The sequence below is a fragment of the Hakea prostrata genome, chromosome 10 (genome assembly GCF_041222555.1).
Source record: "Hakea prostrata isolate BN-2017 chromosome 10, UWA_Hpros_2, whole genome shotgun sequence".
Lineage (NCBI taxonomy): Eukaryota > Viridiplantae > Streptophyta > Magnoliopsida > Proteales > Proteaceae > Hakea > Hakea prostrata.
In genome coordinates this window covers 37,340,291-37,355,930 of record NC_142609.1, presented here as the reverse complement: position 1 = coordinate 37,355,930, position 15,640 = coordinate 37,340,291, and the positions used below count along the sequence as shown (strand labels likewise).

Here is a 15,640-nt window from a genome sequence, read left to right as displayed (position 1 = left end):
TGCACGAAGTGACGACGCCACGAACCATGAAGCGGTATTTTTAAGCTCTCCCGCAGAAATTCAAATTTTCAACGCTCTAAAGGTCATGATTGATTCCAATGCCACCCTCTCTAACCACCGTTGCGCTTCAGCTACAGCTCTGTCCATCCAATTCCATCTCACTAACACAGCACCCTCCATGGATTCCAACTCCGCATCTCATCTCGAAATACCCAAATCTTCGTCATTTGAGCTCTTGCAAGACGATGAAGCAACTAACCCAAATTCATGCCCAAACCATCACCACTGGCATCTTCGACGACAATTTTGTGGCTTCACGTATTCTAGCCTTTGCCGCCCTTTCTCCTCGTGGTTCTATCAATTATGCTCGCCTCCTCTTCTCCCGGATCCGTCAGCCTGATGTCTTCATCGCTAACACCCTCATCAGGGCGTATGCGTTTAGCCTGAATCCTGTTGCTGCAATCGATTTCTATATCCACATTCTTGAGAACTCCCTTGTTCGTCCTGATATTCACACGTTTCCTCTCCTTTTGAAAGCATGTTCAGAGATTCCCTCTCTTTCGCTTGGCCAGGCTATCCACTCTCATGTCTTCAAACTCGGGCTTTCCTCTGAGGTTTCAGTCCTCAATTTCTTGGTCCAAATGTATTCTTCCTGTAATTCACTTGAATCTGCAAAACTGGTGTTTGATAGAATTCCTGAATGTGATGATGCTTCATGGAATATAATGATATGTGGGTACATTAAATGCGGTTGTTTGGAGCTTGCCAGAGAAATGTTTGATGGAATGTCGGAGAGGAATGTTGTTTCTTGGAGTGTCATGATTAATGGATATGTCCAGCATTCTCGTTTTAAGGAGGGCTTGGAACTTTTCCAAGAGATGTTGGTCAAGAAAGTGGAGCCAAGTGAGAGTGTGCTAGTGAATGTTCTCTCAGCGTGTTCCCATTTGGGAGCCATGGAGCAAGGGAGATGGATTGAAGGGTTCATGAAAAAGAAAGACAGTGGATTTACAGTTAGATTAGGTACTGCACTAATAGATATGTATTCAAAGTGTGGGTGCACAGAGAAAGCTCTTGAGATTTTCCACGAGATGGAGGATAAGAATGTACTTGCTTGGAGTGCGATGATATATGGGCTTGCAATTAATGGACAAGGGAAGGATGCATTAAGTCTCTTTTCTGAGATGGAAGCGTTCGGAGTTAAACCAAATGAGGTAACTTTCATTGGGGTTCTGAATGCATGCAGTCATTCAGGGTTTGTCCATGAGGGAACAAGCTATTTTAATTCTATGACAAAAGTTTATGGTTTAGAACCAAATACCCATCACTATTGCTGTCTGGTTGATCTTTATGGTCGTGCTGGGTTGTTAGACGAAGCAGAAAAGGTGATCAAAAGCATGCCAATGAAACCCAATTCAGCCATTCTTGGGGCCCTCCTCAATGCATGCAGGATCCATGGAAATACCGAGTTAGGTGAACAAGTTGGAAAGCAGCTAATTGAACTAGAGCCAAACCACAGTGGGAGATATGTGCTCTTATCAAATATATATGCTTTGAGTGGAAGGTGGGATTGTGTGGCTGAGTTGAGGGGCATTATGAGAGAGCGGGGGATCAGTAAGATACCTGGTTGTAGTTTCATAGATGTGAGGGATGCCATTCACGAGTTTGTTGCTGGAGATAATACTCATCCTGAAAGTGAGAAGATTTACGGAAAGTTGGAAGAAATAAGCAGGGACCTAAAGCTTGCAGGTTATAAGCCCAATATGAATGAAGTACTACTTGATACAGATGAGGAAGAGAAAGAGACAGCCCTTTTCCACCACAGTGAGAAGCTAGCCATTGCTTTTGGACTCATAAATAGTAAGCCAGGGACTACTATCCGAGTCACAAAGAACCTCCGGGTTTGTGCAGATTGCCACTCAGTAACAAAGCTAATCTCAAAAATCTATAATCGGGAAATAGTTGTAAGGGATCGAAGTCGTTTCCACCACTTCAGGGATGGATCTTGCTCTTGCATGGATTTTTGGTGAACTTTGTATCTAGTTTTCAATCTCTTACATGTAAGAACACTTTTATGACCATATGAGTAGAATAAAGAGCAAAAAGAAAACGGAATGAGCACAGAAACATTTTAGTGTATGGTTTTGCATGTTTGTATGATCTGAAAGAAAAGAAACCATCTTTCTTCACCCATCCACAGCTCTGTAATCCTTAGCGTTGAACTGGGTGTGAAGAGAAAAACAATGGGCTTCATTTTGGGTATTGTGAAACTACCATGTTGTTTTCACCACTGAAACTTGAACCCCACAATTATTCCTGTTACATGGAGATAAGGAACAAAGATATTATCTACTTTATAGGAAATTAAATGAACAGCATGTCAGCATACACACCAAGTAATGAGGAACAATCTATGTCAACACAAATTCTAGCATACTAGAGGGGTTCCAATATAAAGGTCTTCATATCAGAGCGAAGTGGGCGTCCGAGGGCAGACCGATGCGTCTAAGGCATTCCTGGTTCTAGAAATCCAAGGGGAGGCCAAGGAGATTAATCCACAAGGGAAGAGAACTGAAGTACAGAGAAGCATTGAGGGCTCCCAGGACTTGATGAAAATGGGCAATTTGCCAACAAACCATAGCGAACCTTCTAGAGCTTTGGCTTTGCATGAGGGTGAGGCAAACTTGAATAACACAGAACTGGCGTCGATCACGTAAGTATCCATTAAACCTTGGGCGTGCCATTGCTTAGAAAGGAAGGTTTTGACTATACCAAGGGGAGGCAAGGGCCAAGGAATTGGCCAAGAACAGTGAGACTCCAATGATGGGTGCTAGCAACGGTGGCATTTGAGGGGCAATGGACCAAAGGGGCAGGTTCAGAGGTGGGCTGGATGCATGAATGTGAGGCTACATTTAGAGGCGGAGAGGTTTGGGGATGGGGAGAACAAGGTGTTCCAGGCTTTTGGTGGAGGGGCAAGGTCACAAGGGGTAAAATTTAGTGGAGGGGAGGAGTCACAGGGGGTGGCAAAGGGTAGACCCATAAATGGATAGTCAAAATCCGCCCTCCGAATTCGCATTCATATTCGTTTAACGGTGTCTGTATCCGAAAATTTTCAGATAATATCCGGATAGAATAAAGTATTTAATATTTTTTTTCTTTGAAAAGGGATGATAATCAAATTCAAAAACCGGTAATAGGTAATCAGATATTGGAAATAGGAAACTAAAAAATTAAAAAAATGACAATCACCAATCAATAATCAGATAATTTATTGGATTGCATTATTATCGAATATCCAATAAAGTTACGGATTCGAATTCAGATGTCTTCTCTAAACTTCTGCCAAATTCAAATTCAGATTCGCACAGCAGTTTTGCTAATCAAATTCAGGTACTGGAATATCCAAGCCAAATCCAATCTGTTTACAAGTTAGCAGAGGGTGGTGGAGGGCTAAGGGAGGCTGGAGGGAGGGAGACGTTGGAAGACATGGAGTAGCGTCAATCCGCTGATTATCGACCAACAATAATTTTTCTTGTCCTGGGTTTGACGCTGTACCAGTTAAAAAATCTATTTGACTCATAGACGGCTCTCTCATTTTTTGACACTACAATCGTCTTTCCAGCTATTGCTAACTCTCCTGATACCGAGCAAGCTGGCACCAAAAAGACAAGATTTCCCGCTTCTACAACATCTATCACCAATCTATTATTGCTCAAGTAAACATAAGATCAGATATCTGTGGTGCAGGTAACCATGTAGACAGAGTAAGACAGGAGGCAAAATTTATGCAGTGGATCAATGAAAATCAACAATGTGGATAAAGAGCTCCATTCTAACAGTGGGTAATGAGATTTGATTAATACTCATTCCACATGAGTTTGATTTCTTTACCAACATCCATAATTCTGTAGAAACTGCAAAGCAAGCTGCTCCCGGTTTAGTATACTCCAGTGCATCATAACCTGAAGATGACACAGTTGTTTCTTTTAAAAACTACTAGAATATATGAAGTGGTCTTAATTCCATTCAAATTCTTGGAAGAGATATAGACTTTTGTCTTGTTACAGTATTGCATTCCATCACAACATGTCAGAGGAAGAAAGGAAGACAGAAGAAAAAAGAGCAGAAATTCATCATTTTGGGGGGCTGGGTGGCTTGTAGTATTTTGTAGGCACAAATGGCATTTTGGTGACAGCTCCTTCATAAGATTTCCCTCGAATCACAATCTTAACTTTGGTCCCTGCCTTATGTAATCCAGATTTCACATACCCCATTGCTATATTCTTTTTCAGGCATGGGCTGAATCCTCCACTAGTCACCTCCCCAAGGTCCTCACCTTTCTCAGTAACAATCTGACTGTGGCTCCTTGCAGGAGGGCCTTCTGAGAAAAGGCCAACACGCCTGATTGCCGGACCCTCTTCAAGCTGTTTGAGGATCACATCAGCACCTAAGAAACCACCTTCTGCTCTTCTTCTTTTCCCTATGGCCCATGTAAGTCCAGCTTCCACAGGTGTTGTGTGTTGTTCCATGTCGTTTCCATATAAACATAGACCAGCTTCCAGCCTCAGACTATCCCGAGCACCTAACCCTGTCAACCTAATTTTCCCTTCAGATTTCTCCAAGATCGCCTTTGCAAGATCTACAGCATGTTCTGAAGGTACTGAAATTTCAAAGCCATCTTCACCTGTATACCTGAATACCAAAGGAGAATATATTAAAAAGATACAAAAACTTTATGATGACTATTATCTTCTCCAACATTCTTGTAAAGGAAACAATTCATATAGGACGTACAACTTCTAAAGATGATTATAATTGAATCCTTATTGGTGAGTTCCAGATGGGAAAGTTTGAATAGACAACATAAAAACAAAACAACAACTTCCCATATAGCTTCATAAAGATTTTCCTTTTTGGGGTGCAAACGCTTCATAAAGAAATTACCAGAACTTTTCAGAGTAAACTATAAATGTTTTGATGTCATGAAAACATTATGGTGTCTATTATAATGAGTATGCAACTGTGAAATTATTGGAAACTATGCAGAAAACGATCAAGAGAACTTAAAAAAGTCTGAACAACCAGTTCATGGTTCAAAAGATCTACTTTCATGTTTTTATGGCAATAATACTAAATTTTATAATTACATCTTTATGTTAACCCCCAAGGGGCTGATTCTCAGAAAATATATTGGGCCTCCAAAAGTGCAACCTAAGGAACTTGATTTGCTCCAAGGAGCATGGAGCAAATCATGACCAACAAGGGTCAATTGGCTCATGGAACTATAATGTTCATCAACAAATCCAATCCATCGCCCTTTGTTTGAGAGGCATGTTCAATGGGGTGAATGGTGTTAGTGTGGTCAGCTGGTAGTATAATTTAATTTCAAGTCTTCTTGTATCTCGTTAATTTTCATCCCATGGTCCAAGTTTGGTTCCTATTGGGTTGGTTGCAGTATTTTACCCAAAAAGAAAAAGATCAGAAACTTGAGGATTCAGAAATAACAACACTCAAGACTAGATGTAAAAGTACAAGTCTGACACCTCTTCTCTTTATAATATGAAAAAACTTCTAGTTTCTTACCTCCTTCCATCAGTTTTAATTCAAGACCCAATTTCCCTTGTTTAGAACCATATTTTAAGTACTTAAAGAACTAATATTATTGCTTGTCTTCTGGCTGTGCTACTAATCTTCAACGTCCAAACAGTATCTTTATTTTAAGCCATAGCCTATTTCCCTTTTTTTTGTCATAAAGCTATTTATTGCCTTCAAATATCTCCATCTTGCAACCTATTCCTGTCATCATAAATTTGAATTTTGTGAAACCTAATTTTGATTTTTTGAGTGTTTTCCTTCATTGCAGAATTGAATAATCAGCCATGAACTGTGATTGTCTTCTGCTACTTCTCAATCTAACACAAGTATAAAAAAGTTTCTCCTGGTGAGATGAAGGAAAAGTAATATATGCTGAGGAATATTAGCATTCATTATGTTGAGGAATATTAGCATTCATTACGTCTTTTCTCAGTATTTAGTATCATTATCTCTTGAATCAGTTTTGTTTCTAATCTGTTTCTCCCTATACCAAAAAGAGGGAGGGCGGGAGGGGAATACAAAGGGAGGCTCCATCAAAGCAAAGGCTGAGAATCCAACCATTTAAAAACAGAAATAAAGCAGTAAAGATCAACACTGGGGCAGCTGTGTGGTTGGGATGTGGGAGGGGCAAATATAAACACTTCTACTGATTTAAGAGAAGCAGTCTACATGAAGAGGGTAGGAACTCACTCTAAAACATCAAATGGTCAATTAGAACTTCTCAACATCATCATAAATTAGCAATGTGAACCAGGAAAGAAACATACCCAGTTCTAGTGAGAAAGCAATGCGCCCCATTGATATCCAACATTTTGAATTCCCCAAAGTACACCTTGCTCAAATCATCCTTAGTTAAGTGCTGAAGAACTGGTGCAGAAAGTGGACCCTACACCAGACTCATACATATAAAATGCTAGATTGAAACATCTTCAGAAGGATACAAAGCTCAACAGAGTCAATGAGTGCTACAATTAACTAAAGAAAAATGTAAGTCACTCTAGAATTGCCGGCCATCTCTTATGCAATGATTGGCAACTATGAGCAAATATAGATTTAGATCTAAAATGTACACAGACTGCTTAATAACCTGATATTTTTAATTTATTGTTTTTCTTACAAATTGCAGGCACTGGACAGGAGAAAAGGTAACAAAGAAAGAAGAAATGAGGAAAAATCAGTACCCAGAATATAAAAAGGAGAAGCACCCAGTAAAGAAGTTACGAATATGCATCACAGATTATTGAGAATCAGCCTGATTATGGAAGAATCCATGCTAAACAGGTAGGGACATTTTCAAACTGAATTTTGGAAGTAGATATCCTTCAGAACAACAAACCGAAAGGAAAATCCAAAATATTAACAAAGCTAAAATAAGGAAAAGAAAATCTCGGAATTTAAACCTAAATACACTGAAACTCACAAAAAATTGACAAGGGCTGATATTGAAACAATACTAAACCATAGGATTTAAAGAACTACTAGTAAATAGCAGTAAATGACACCAGAATAGACTCTAAACTGGCTTAGATAGCCAAGGCAAGAAGAAACTTCAAAAATAAAGTTTCTGTCATATTATTAGTAATTACCAGCATCCATGTGATTAAAACAAAATGGGAAAAGAAGGCTAGAAATAGACCTGGAGAGCTAGAAGAGATCTCTCGTCATGTATATGCCATGAGACATCCCCACCCTTGGCTTTGAATGCCTTCATGTGCTCCTCAATGTGTGCAAGATCCTTGTCCCTACAACCTGCATTCACGACCAGGTATATGTGATCATCCTTCACCTTAGTAATCACAGAATCATCAATTGCTCCTCCTTTCTCATTCGTAAAGACAGTGAGGGATCCAGTCCCAGGGGCAATGCCAGCAACATCAGCAATGACAAGCTTCTCGAGGAATGGTATACAGTCCTTTCCCTTAAGACTCAGCCCACACATGTGGGAAACATCAAAGAGGCTACCATTCTCCCTGCAGTTCAAAGTGGAGTCCATAATTGAGTCTTTGTACTGGATTGGCATGCTCCATCCAGCAAAAGGCACCATCTTCCCACCGTTTGCCACATGGAAGTCATACAGAACAGTTTTCTTAAGCTCAGCTTCAGAAGCAAAACATCTACGTGCAACTGTCTTTTTATCAGCCTGACCGAGGCGGCGTGTGATGGATTGCCCTAGCTGCCATAAACCTCCTCTCATATTGTAGATAAAATCTAAGACATCATAGGATGAAACAGACAAGAGAATGTCAGTGACTTGTGGGTAAGTAATCTCCAGCCAAATTTACTCCTACAAGCTCCGAATAGGATAATCAAACAGAGGTGGGTCGGTGCACAGAGAAACAAGTTCAAATATATAACACATCTGTAACCACAAAAGAACAGCAAAATACAATCCTGTGGATGTGACAGAATGCGGAGACGGAGATAATCATCATCAGATGAATATGAAAAGAAATACGAAATGCTGATAGAAGCCAATCAATCAAGTACTCAAACAAATCAGGAATTTTTTTAAAAACAAAAACCCAGAAGAATCAGTTAAGACAGATACTGAAAAAGATGAAATGCAGATCAAGAAGAAGAAAGAACTTACTGAGATTTTTCTCTCCTTTCGGCGGAACTAAGCCAGAGAGATAGGGAAGAGATAAGAGCTCAAACAAGCAGCATCACTGTAGAGAGAGTTGGTAGTGAATGAAAAAGGAAATCTAATATTAATATTGCTGGAGGATTTAGTGGGTGGTAGAGATTTTCCTCCGCTAAATCAAAACAGCACACCCCATCGTTGGTGAGTGGTAGTGAGTCACCATCTCTCTCTATGGATATATCCACAGGATTTTTGTTCGTGTTTCAGAGAAGCGTTTTCGTTGAGTCTGAAGGAGGGTCGTTACGTAAATTCACATTGCATATGTTTTTAAAGAGTTTTCAAATTTACAACATTAAACCCTTTCAATTTTCTGATTCACTCGCAGAACCTTCGTTTTCATTCTATTTTCTACACAAAATGTAGATGGAGGAAATCTCATCAGCCCTAACCTTACATTTGCAGTAGACAAGCTTTGCCTCCTTCTCCGGCGACGGCGATTTCGATTGCGTTATGAGATAGACAACTTTGCCTCCCTCTTCAGCGACGACGGGTTCCATCTTGACCGGTATCGTCTGCCGCGGTTAGTGCATTCAGGATTTTGGGTCCTGCTCTACTCGGTTAGTTCGATTACGTGTTACCTGCTTAATGCTCTTGATTTCCGCTGTTCCTGTCCCTTCTTAATTTCTCGTCTGTTTTTAGTCTTCGTGGATTATGTTAATAACCTATAAGAAGGCTAGGTAAATGAATTCATATGGAGGTGGGTTGCAGAGATAGGGTCACTGAATAGGTGACCAAGGCGAGAGTTTTTCTTGCTTGAGGAATCACGTAAGGGCATCTGGTTGGCCTTACACCATCGACACCTAGCAGTGTTGGACTTGGAACAGTATGAATGTTCTCTGTGTTCAACTTCCACCTCCTGCTTTGGCCAATATCTGAACCCACTTAACCCTAATAAATTCATTTTCTCTCTTTCTGTGTGTCTGAGGGCTGCTGTTGTTTTCCTTGTGTGTGTGTCACAGCGTGTGCGTGATAATAAGTATAAGAACAGGATTTAAACTAACAAGCAGAGGAGGACCTCATTAATTAAGGTTCTAGCGAAGTAATTGAAATCTTAAAGATATGTGAGATACCTAAAAGTATAGACATCATGATCATATCCCTTAGTTCCTTTGATCAATTATAATCATACATAGATATAGTGATTCTATAAGCAATACCAAGTTTATTTTGAGGTATCTTGAAGAAGGCTTACAGGATGAAACTTGACTCAACTTAGGACGCCCACAATTGCCATAAGGCCCATAACACCACCAATTTGAAGAGTGACAAGTACAAATCCAATGAATGATTTCCACATGCAGTGTAAATAATGAAGTCCATAGATTTTGCCAATGCCTGTAAAGGAAAGAGAGACCGGCACAGCAGAAAAGACACATAAATCAATACTCTATCTAGAAAATTTGTGTTGCTAGTGTTTCATGAGATATATATAAGACATGAGAGAGATTCCAAATAAAACGCTTTATGTCAATATGTTACCTGCATCAGCTCCATACCAAATTTTGTCTGCACAAGGAGATTTAGAGCATTTTCCTTCATCGATGTACATGTGCTTAGAACTGTGACATTTAACCCAAAAGCCTTTCCGAATTTAACAGCCATATGTCCAAGGCCCCCCAGCCCAATCACACCAAGAGACTTACCTGGTTGGTTTATCTTATGGCTCATCATGGGATTGTAAACTGTAATTTCAGCACATAACAATGGAGCTGCTGAAGCTAAAAGGTAGTTATTAGGAATCGTGAGACAGTACCTGCAGATTAAGCAACTCACAATTAGTTCCTGGACAGTTGTTATGTTTCAAGCAGGAAATGAAAATATTTGATTTTTAAGGAAACCACAATGCTGATCATAAATGCGAGACCTTTGTTCAAGACTTCTACACAAGGATGGTTTCAATGTAATTTGATTATAAAATTTAACCTTGCATTTCATTTGCTTTACAAGTTAGAGCTGGGTTTTCCATTGGTCATGAAGTGGATTCTTCTGCAGAAAGCACATTTCTGGTTTTCTGTAATTGAATTGGGTAATTCCCAGAAACCATAAAGTCCCTTGATGGGTGTTTCTTATGGAGGACACAGAGATTCAAGAAATACACCCTTCATGGAAATTTCTTCTTTGTTGAGTTTGAGAACTAAAACTGTTCTGAATTACTGTAGAGTTTTCAGTTATTGGCTGTTTGTTACTTCCCAGTCTGACTACCTTGAGCCTTGAGGTTGAGAACAGACAACAGCTACCATTTCTTTGTTTTTGGCTTTTGTGCGCACGTTATTTCTGAATCTGATAAGAAGGAATCTGAAACCTAAATTGGCCATGGTAAATGCAGGTGAAAATTTTATAGTTTACATAGTCTTTTATGCAGAAATTATTTTAATAGCTCATCTAAATTTCATTTCATTTTTATTTTTTCTGGATCCAACCATTGCCAGGATTAATCAGAAAGGGATGAGGAGGAGGGATGTCCTGTATTCTTGAAGTTATCATCCCCCTGTGAATCATGGAATCAAGATAATCTGTTCAGAATCTTACTCAGTCTATTCATTCTCTTCTAGGGTTTAAGTTCTACTCGGGTGGATTCAGTTTGTAAAATAGTTAACAACTTATCATCTCAAGGTTCACCAGATGATACTCAGATAAAAATTCAGAACTGCATTTCAGACAGTGGACCGAATCCCACCCCACCCCACCCTCACCGCTCTTCCCCTCCCCACTATGACCTGGATTTGGTTGGTGGTTTCTCAAAATCTGGATTTTTTTTAAGTGTAATGTAATAATATTTCTGCTTAATATTTCTAATACATTTTGTTGATGGTTGCTGATTTCTATTTTTTTCTTTCTTTTTTGGTAAAGATGTCAGTTCATTATAGGATAGGGTTGTATTGGTTTTCTTTGAATTATTTGATATACATTGTGGTAGTTTCCACCGAATTTTTGTGTTGGGTTTTTTTTGGAGCTTATAATAATTGTGTAGATGTTGATCACAGAAATGGATAAAGACGATGGAATTAAGCCTAAGATCGGCATGCAGTTTGATTCTGAGGAGGATGCATATCATTTCTACAAAATTTATGGTAGCATATCGGGGTTTAGTATTCGGAGACAGTATGCACATAAAAGCGGACAAGATATCTCAAAGATAACATCTAGGAGGTTTTCATGTTCCAAAAGTGGTTGTAAGGAAGAAGATAAGTGTGATAGATCCACAATTAAAAGGCCTCAAGCAGAGACAAGAACCAAATGTAAAGCTCGCATGGGAATCAAGCTTTTGGAAAATGGTAAATATGAATGTAATGATTTTGTTGAAGGTCATAATCACAAGTTACACACCCCATCCACTTGCTCACATGATGCGGTCACAAAGAAAAATTTCAAACGTGCAAGTCTTTGGGATTGAGTTGGTTAGTGAATCTGGAATTAAAACCAAGGATATGATTCAATACATGGGTGCACAAGACAATGGAAGTCAAAACATTGATTATGTTGCTCTAGATCAACGTAATTATTTGAAGGTCAAACGGCGTAATGGGCAACTACGTTATGGTGAAGTAGGGAGTTTGCTTCGATATTTTGAAGATCAAGTTAGACTCAATCCTTTATTTACCTATAGGGTGCAATTGGATGTAGATGAGCTGATTACAAATCTATTTTGGGCTGATGCACAGATGATAATGGACTATGAACTCTTCGGTGATGTTGTTACATTTGATACAACATTTTGTAAAAATAAGGAAAACAGACCTTTTAGTATTTTCTCTGGGTTTAACCATCATACAGAAATAGTTGTATTTGGAGCTGCATTATTGTATGATGAGACAGCAGAATCATTCAAATGGTTGTTCAACACTTTCTTGGAAACTCATGGACACAAGAAGCCCAAAACAATTTTTACAGATCAAGATGCAACCATATTAAAGGTGATCTCTGAGGTTTTTATTGGAAGTTTTCATGGTTTGTGTACATGGCAATTAATGCAAAATGCAGTTCAGCATTTAGGGAACTTAAGGAAGGATGGAATCAGTTTTCTATCACATGTGCAAAAGTGTATGTGTGAATATGAAGAGGAAGTAGATTTTGAGACTGCATGGACAAACTTCTTTAACACCGAGTATGTGGTTGGAGATGATTCATGGTTGGATCTTGCTTATAAATTGAAACACAAGTGGGCTAGATGTTATGTGAAGTATACATTCACAGGAGGAATGCAAAATAAGCAGTTAAGTGAGAATTTAAATGCTGACATGAATGATTACACAAAGTGTACTATGGGCATTCTATGTTTTTTGAAGCATTTTGCAAAGATTGTTGAGTCAAAGCGTAGAAATGAATTGAAAACTGAATTTGATGCACAATGTAAGAATCCAAAGAACAAGCATATGTTTGCACCTATTATGTGTCAAGGAGCATCAATGTACACTCCCAAAATCTTTGATCTCTTTCAGTGTGAGTATGATTGGGTGCCTATGTGCTATATAAAGCATCGAAATGAAAATATAGAACGTCGTGAATACGTGGTTGGTATATTGAAGTCGATATAAGGAATATCAAGTTAAAATTAATCCAAATAATTTTGATGTTGAATGTAGCTGTAGGAAGTTTGAGTCGTTTGGCATTCTATGTCGTCATGTTTTGAAGGTGTTTGACATTCTTGACATCAAGATTATTCCAGATGCATACATCTTGAGACGATGGACACTTACAGCTAGAAGTATGTCAGTAGAATATGACAACAGCAAGCAAGTTGAAGAAGATGTGAATATGGATCATACAAAGCGGTATAATTTTATTTGCCGTACCTTGGTCAAGATTGCATTACAAGCATCCAGATCTATAGAAGGGTTTGAATATGTGAACAATGTTGCTTCTAATATGTGTAAACATTTAGACACTCTTGTGATGCATACTGCTAATCCTCTTGAAGATGAGCCAAGTGAGTATGCCGATGTGAATGTTGATACATGCTTGAAAAAGAGAAGGTTGAAGAAGATACAAGGGACACCTGATTCTTTTAGATCAACAATAAATTCATCCCAAGCTTCCACAACTCCGGTATTGATAATAAATATGTTATTTATATTTAATATTATTTTATCGAATGATATCATTGATTTTGCATTTGAAACTCTGAACTTTGTAGGCGGATACTCTTTCCTCCCAACCTATTGATGATGGGAGTAGTAGGGATACAGTTTCTCCAGCCCAGGTACAATAGCTCTGTATTTAAGAATTTAACTTGATTATGATTATTCTATAGGTGAAGTGATACTCAATATTTTGTGAATTTGTTGTTTATGTGCAGATAACCTCTGAGTGTTGTTTTTCCTCCTGATTTAGCTTCTCACTTCATATATACAGCTGTTCAAAGGACAAGAATGGATGATATTAGTTAGATTTTTAGTGGATGTTATGAAATATAGAATTGTTTATCATAAATTAATTAAGTATTTCAGCAGGTTCCATGATTATTTATCTTTCTGAAAGCAGGGATATTGAATGTATATATTCGGCTAAGTGGCCATTTTGGTTATTGTAGATTACATTGTCTAATGGGCTCCTCTTTCTTCTTTTATCCTTCTTCTTCCCTTTTATTTTTCCCCGTTGCAGGTTGAGTCCTTAGCTCGGAATGGTAGAGCACCTGGGCAATAACCAGGATATGGTGGTTCAAATCCACCAGGCCTCAAAAATAGGAATAGATTCTGCTTTTCACCCAGAAGGATATGTGAAATAAATTCTAGAAATTCAGACATTTTATTTGTTGTTGAATGAATGTATTATTCCATATTAAGATTGTGGTGAATATTTGATTTATTATGTTGAAAGACACTATGTATTAGTCTCTCAAGACAACTTGATATATTATTGTCGGAAGACATTTGATGAATTTGATCACAGTTTGTGAATGTTGTCAGTTGTTCCATCACACCTGCAATTGAAATCCATGTATCTCAAATAGTGAATATTAGTTTTCGTTTTGTTGCTGTTGCTGTCGTGACTATTATCGTTGATACTAGCGCTTGTATTGCTATCACACATCATAGAGATCCGTCATTCAGAACACTAATTATAGCATCATGAAATTCAGGACTAGTTGCAGATCAGAGAACTGAAATCTAAATCTAGAGATCAATTATATAATTAAGGGGTTTATTATTCATGTTATGTACAACTGAGAATCATCAGGTGGGATTAAACATGTGTCAATTTCATAGGATCAGTTTCAAGTTCTATTCTACCAAATTACCAAAAAACTAACTCCAATCAACAATCACTACATAAGCAAAGTGAAAACCCTGATTCAGACACAAAAGGAACCCTTGCTGAGATGATTATAAGGTGGCCTGAACGTAGGAGTTATGATGGGAATGTTTTCTCAGAGTTACCATGAAACTGACATGAACCCAGTGTGTTAGTTCTGGTCAAATTTTAAAAGTTGTGGAATATGGATGAACTGAACTGAAGAGGAAATAGATGCAATTTGCCATGAAGGAGATCAACTCAGAACATAATATTGATAAGTTTCAGACCTGGAACTAGGTAAAGAATAGTAGCACACAGCACATAACCAAATTCCAGATCAAAAGCTACCAACTGGAAAAGAAAAGTTAGTGACATAATAGGTCCAATGTTGAACAGTCTATAACATAGTAGCAGAACCAGCAAAATGAAAATTAAAGAGAATATCAAGTGGAGAAAAATAAAGAGAGAAAGACACAGTAGGCTTTACCAGGAACCACTTCCAAAAGAAAATCACGTAGCCATCCCACCTCAAGTTAAAAAATGATAGCAATTCATGTCTGTGTATTTTTATTTATTTTTTTATTTTTTTATTTGGAGTAAACTTACTGATTCAAACTCAATAATACCAAAGAACCAGAGGTGTTCTTGATAGAGAACCGAGGAGATCATGTATAGGTAGCAAAAAGAACCATGGTTAGATTAGATAGTCTAACCCATTGGCAACAAATCTTACCAATAACCATTGGTTACATTAACTAGAAATAGAAACATAATAACATCTCCAGCAAGCTAACTCTACCGAACTTCAACAAGCATAAATAACAACAACAAAATCAGAAGTATTAAAAAGAAAGGTAGTATAAACACAATCTTAAGTTAAGCAAAACATACTTCATAAAACCACACAGAAATCATATGATTGTTTCGAGTTTGAACTCGTACGATAAATTCTAAGAATTGAACACAAGCTTGCTACATCAAGAGGCGGAGCCATTGAACAAATGTTGATATTTTGGCGCTTGTTTTTTCAAATTTTACATTTTTAAACCCACAGCTCTTTTCGATCAAAGAAAGGCCTCATGCAAGAAAGCAACTCTAGCATCATAAACCCTGTGAAGAATGAAGGAGCGGTAGAAAAGTTGTTTTGATCAAGAGAAAAAGTTGCAGCGGTAA

At 38.2% G+C, this 15,640-nt stretch overlaps 2 protein-coding genes and 1 pseudogene across 2 annotated transcripts; 2 read left to right on the top strand and 1 right to left on the bottom strand.

The window, feature by feature from the left end:
• Positions 1 to 14: 14 nt before the first annotated feature.
• On the top strand, positions 15 to 2,106 carry LOC149002740 (pentatricopeptide repeat-containing protein At5g66520 pseudogene; annotated as a pseudogene).
• A 1,893-nt stretch (positions 2,107 to 3,999) lies between these two features.
• On the bottom strand, positions 4,000 to 8,377 carry LOC149002739 (aminomethyltransferase, mitochondrial). The gene is made up of 4 exons (XM_089137428.1): positions 8,183 to 8,377; positions 7,229 to 7,800; positions 6,360 to 6,478; positions 4,000 to 4,689 (listed from the first exon to the last, which is right to left on the bottom strand). Exons 2-4 carry the CDS (start codon positions 7,784 to 7,786, stop codon positions 4,131 to 4,133), a joined length of 1,236 nt encoding a protein of 411 aa, XP_088993554.1. The 5' UTR covers positions 7,787 to 7,800; positions 8,183 to 8,377; the 3' UTR covers positions 4,000 to 4,130.
• A 3,296-nt stretch (positions 8,378 to 11,673) lies between these two features.
• LOC149002738 (protein FAR1-RELATED SEQUENCE 5-like) lies at positions 11,674 to 14,384 on the top strand. Its single transcript, XM_089138764.1, has 4 exons — positions 11,674 to 12,641; positions 12,760 to 13,279; positions 13,368 to 13,433; positions 13,835 to 14,384. Exons 1-4 carry the CDS (start codon positions 11,674 to 11,676, stop codon positions 13,874 to 13,876), a joined length of 1,596 nt encoding a protein of 531 aa, XP_088994890.1. The 3' UTR covers positions 13,877 to 14,384.
• The last annotated feature ends 1,256 nt before the right edge of the window (positions 14,385 to 15,640 follow it).

Bases quoted from the DNA above. Each gene is read 5' to 3' on its own strand.
- LOC149002738 (XM_089138764.1), top strand. From the start codon at position 11,674: ATGGGTGCACAAGACAATGGAAGTCAAAACATTGATTATGTTGCTCTA. The intron at 13,280-13,367 runs GTATTGATAATA...TGAACTTTGTAG, and splicing joins CCCAAGCTTCCACAACTCCG to GCGGATACTCTTTCCTCCCA. The intron at 13,434-13,834 runs GTACAATAGCTC...TCCCCGTTGCAG, and splicing joins ATACAGTTTCTCCAGCCCAG to GTTGAGTCCTTAGCTCGGAA.
- LOC149002739 (XM_089137428.1), bottom strand. From the start codon at position 7,786: ATGAGAGGAGGTTTATGGCAGCTAGGGCAATCCATCACACGCCGCCTC. The intron at 6,479-7,228 runs GTCTATTTCTAG...AGTCTGGTGTAG, and splicing joins GATCTCTTCTAGCTCTCCAG to GGTCCACTTTCTGCACCAGT. The intron at 4,690-6,359 runs GTATGTTTCTTT...TTTGGTATTCAG, and splicing joins TGCTTTCTCACTAGAACTGG to GTATACAGGTGAAGATGGCT.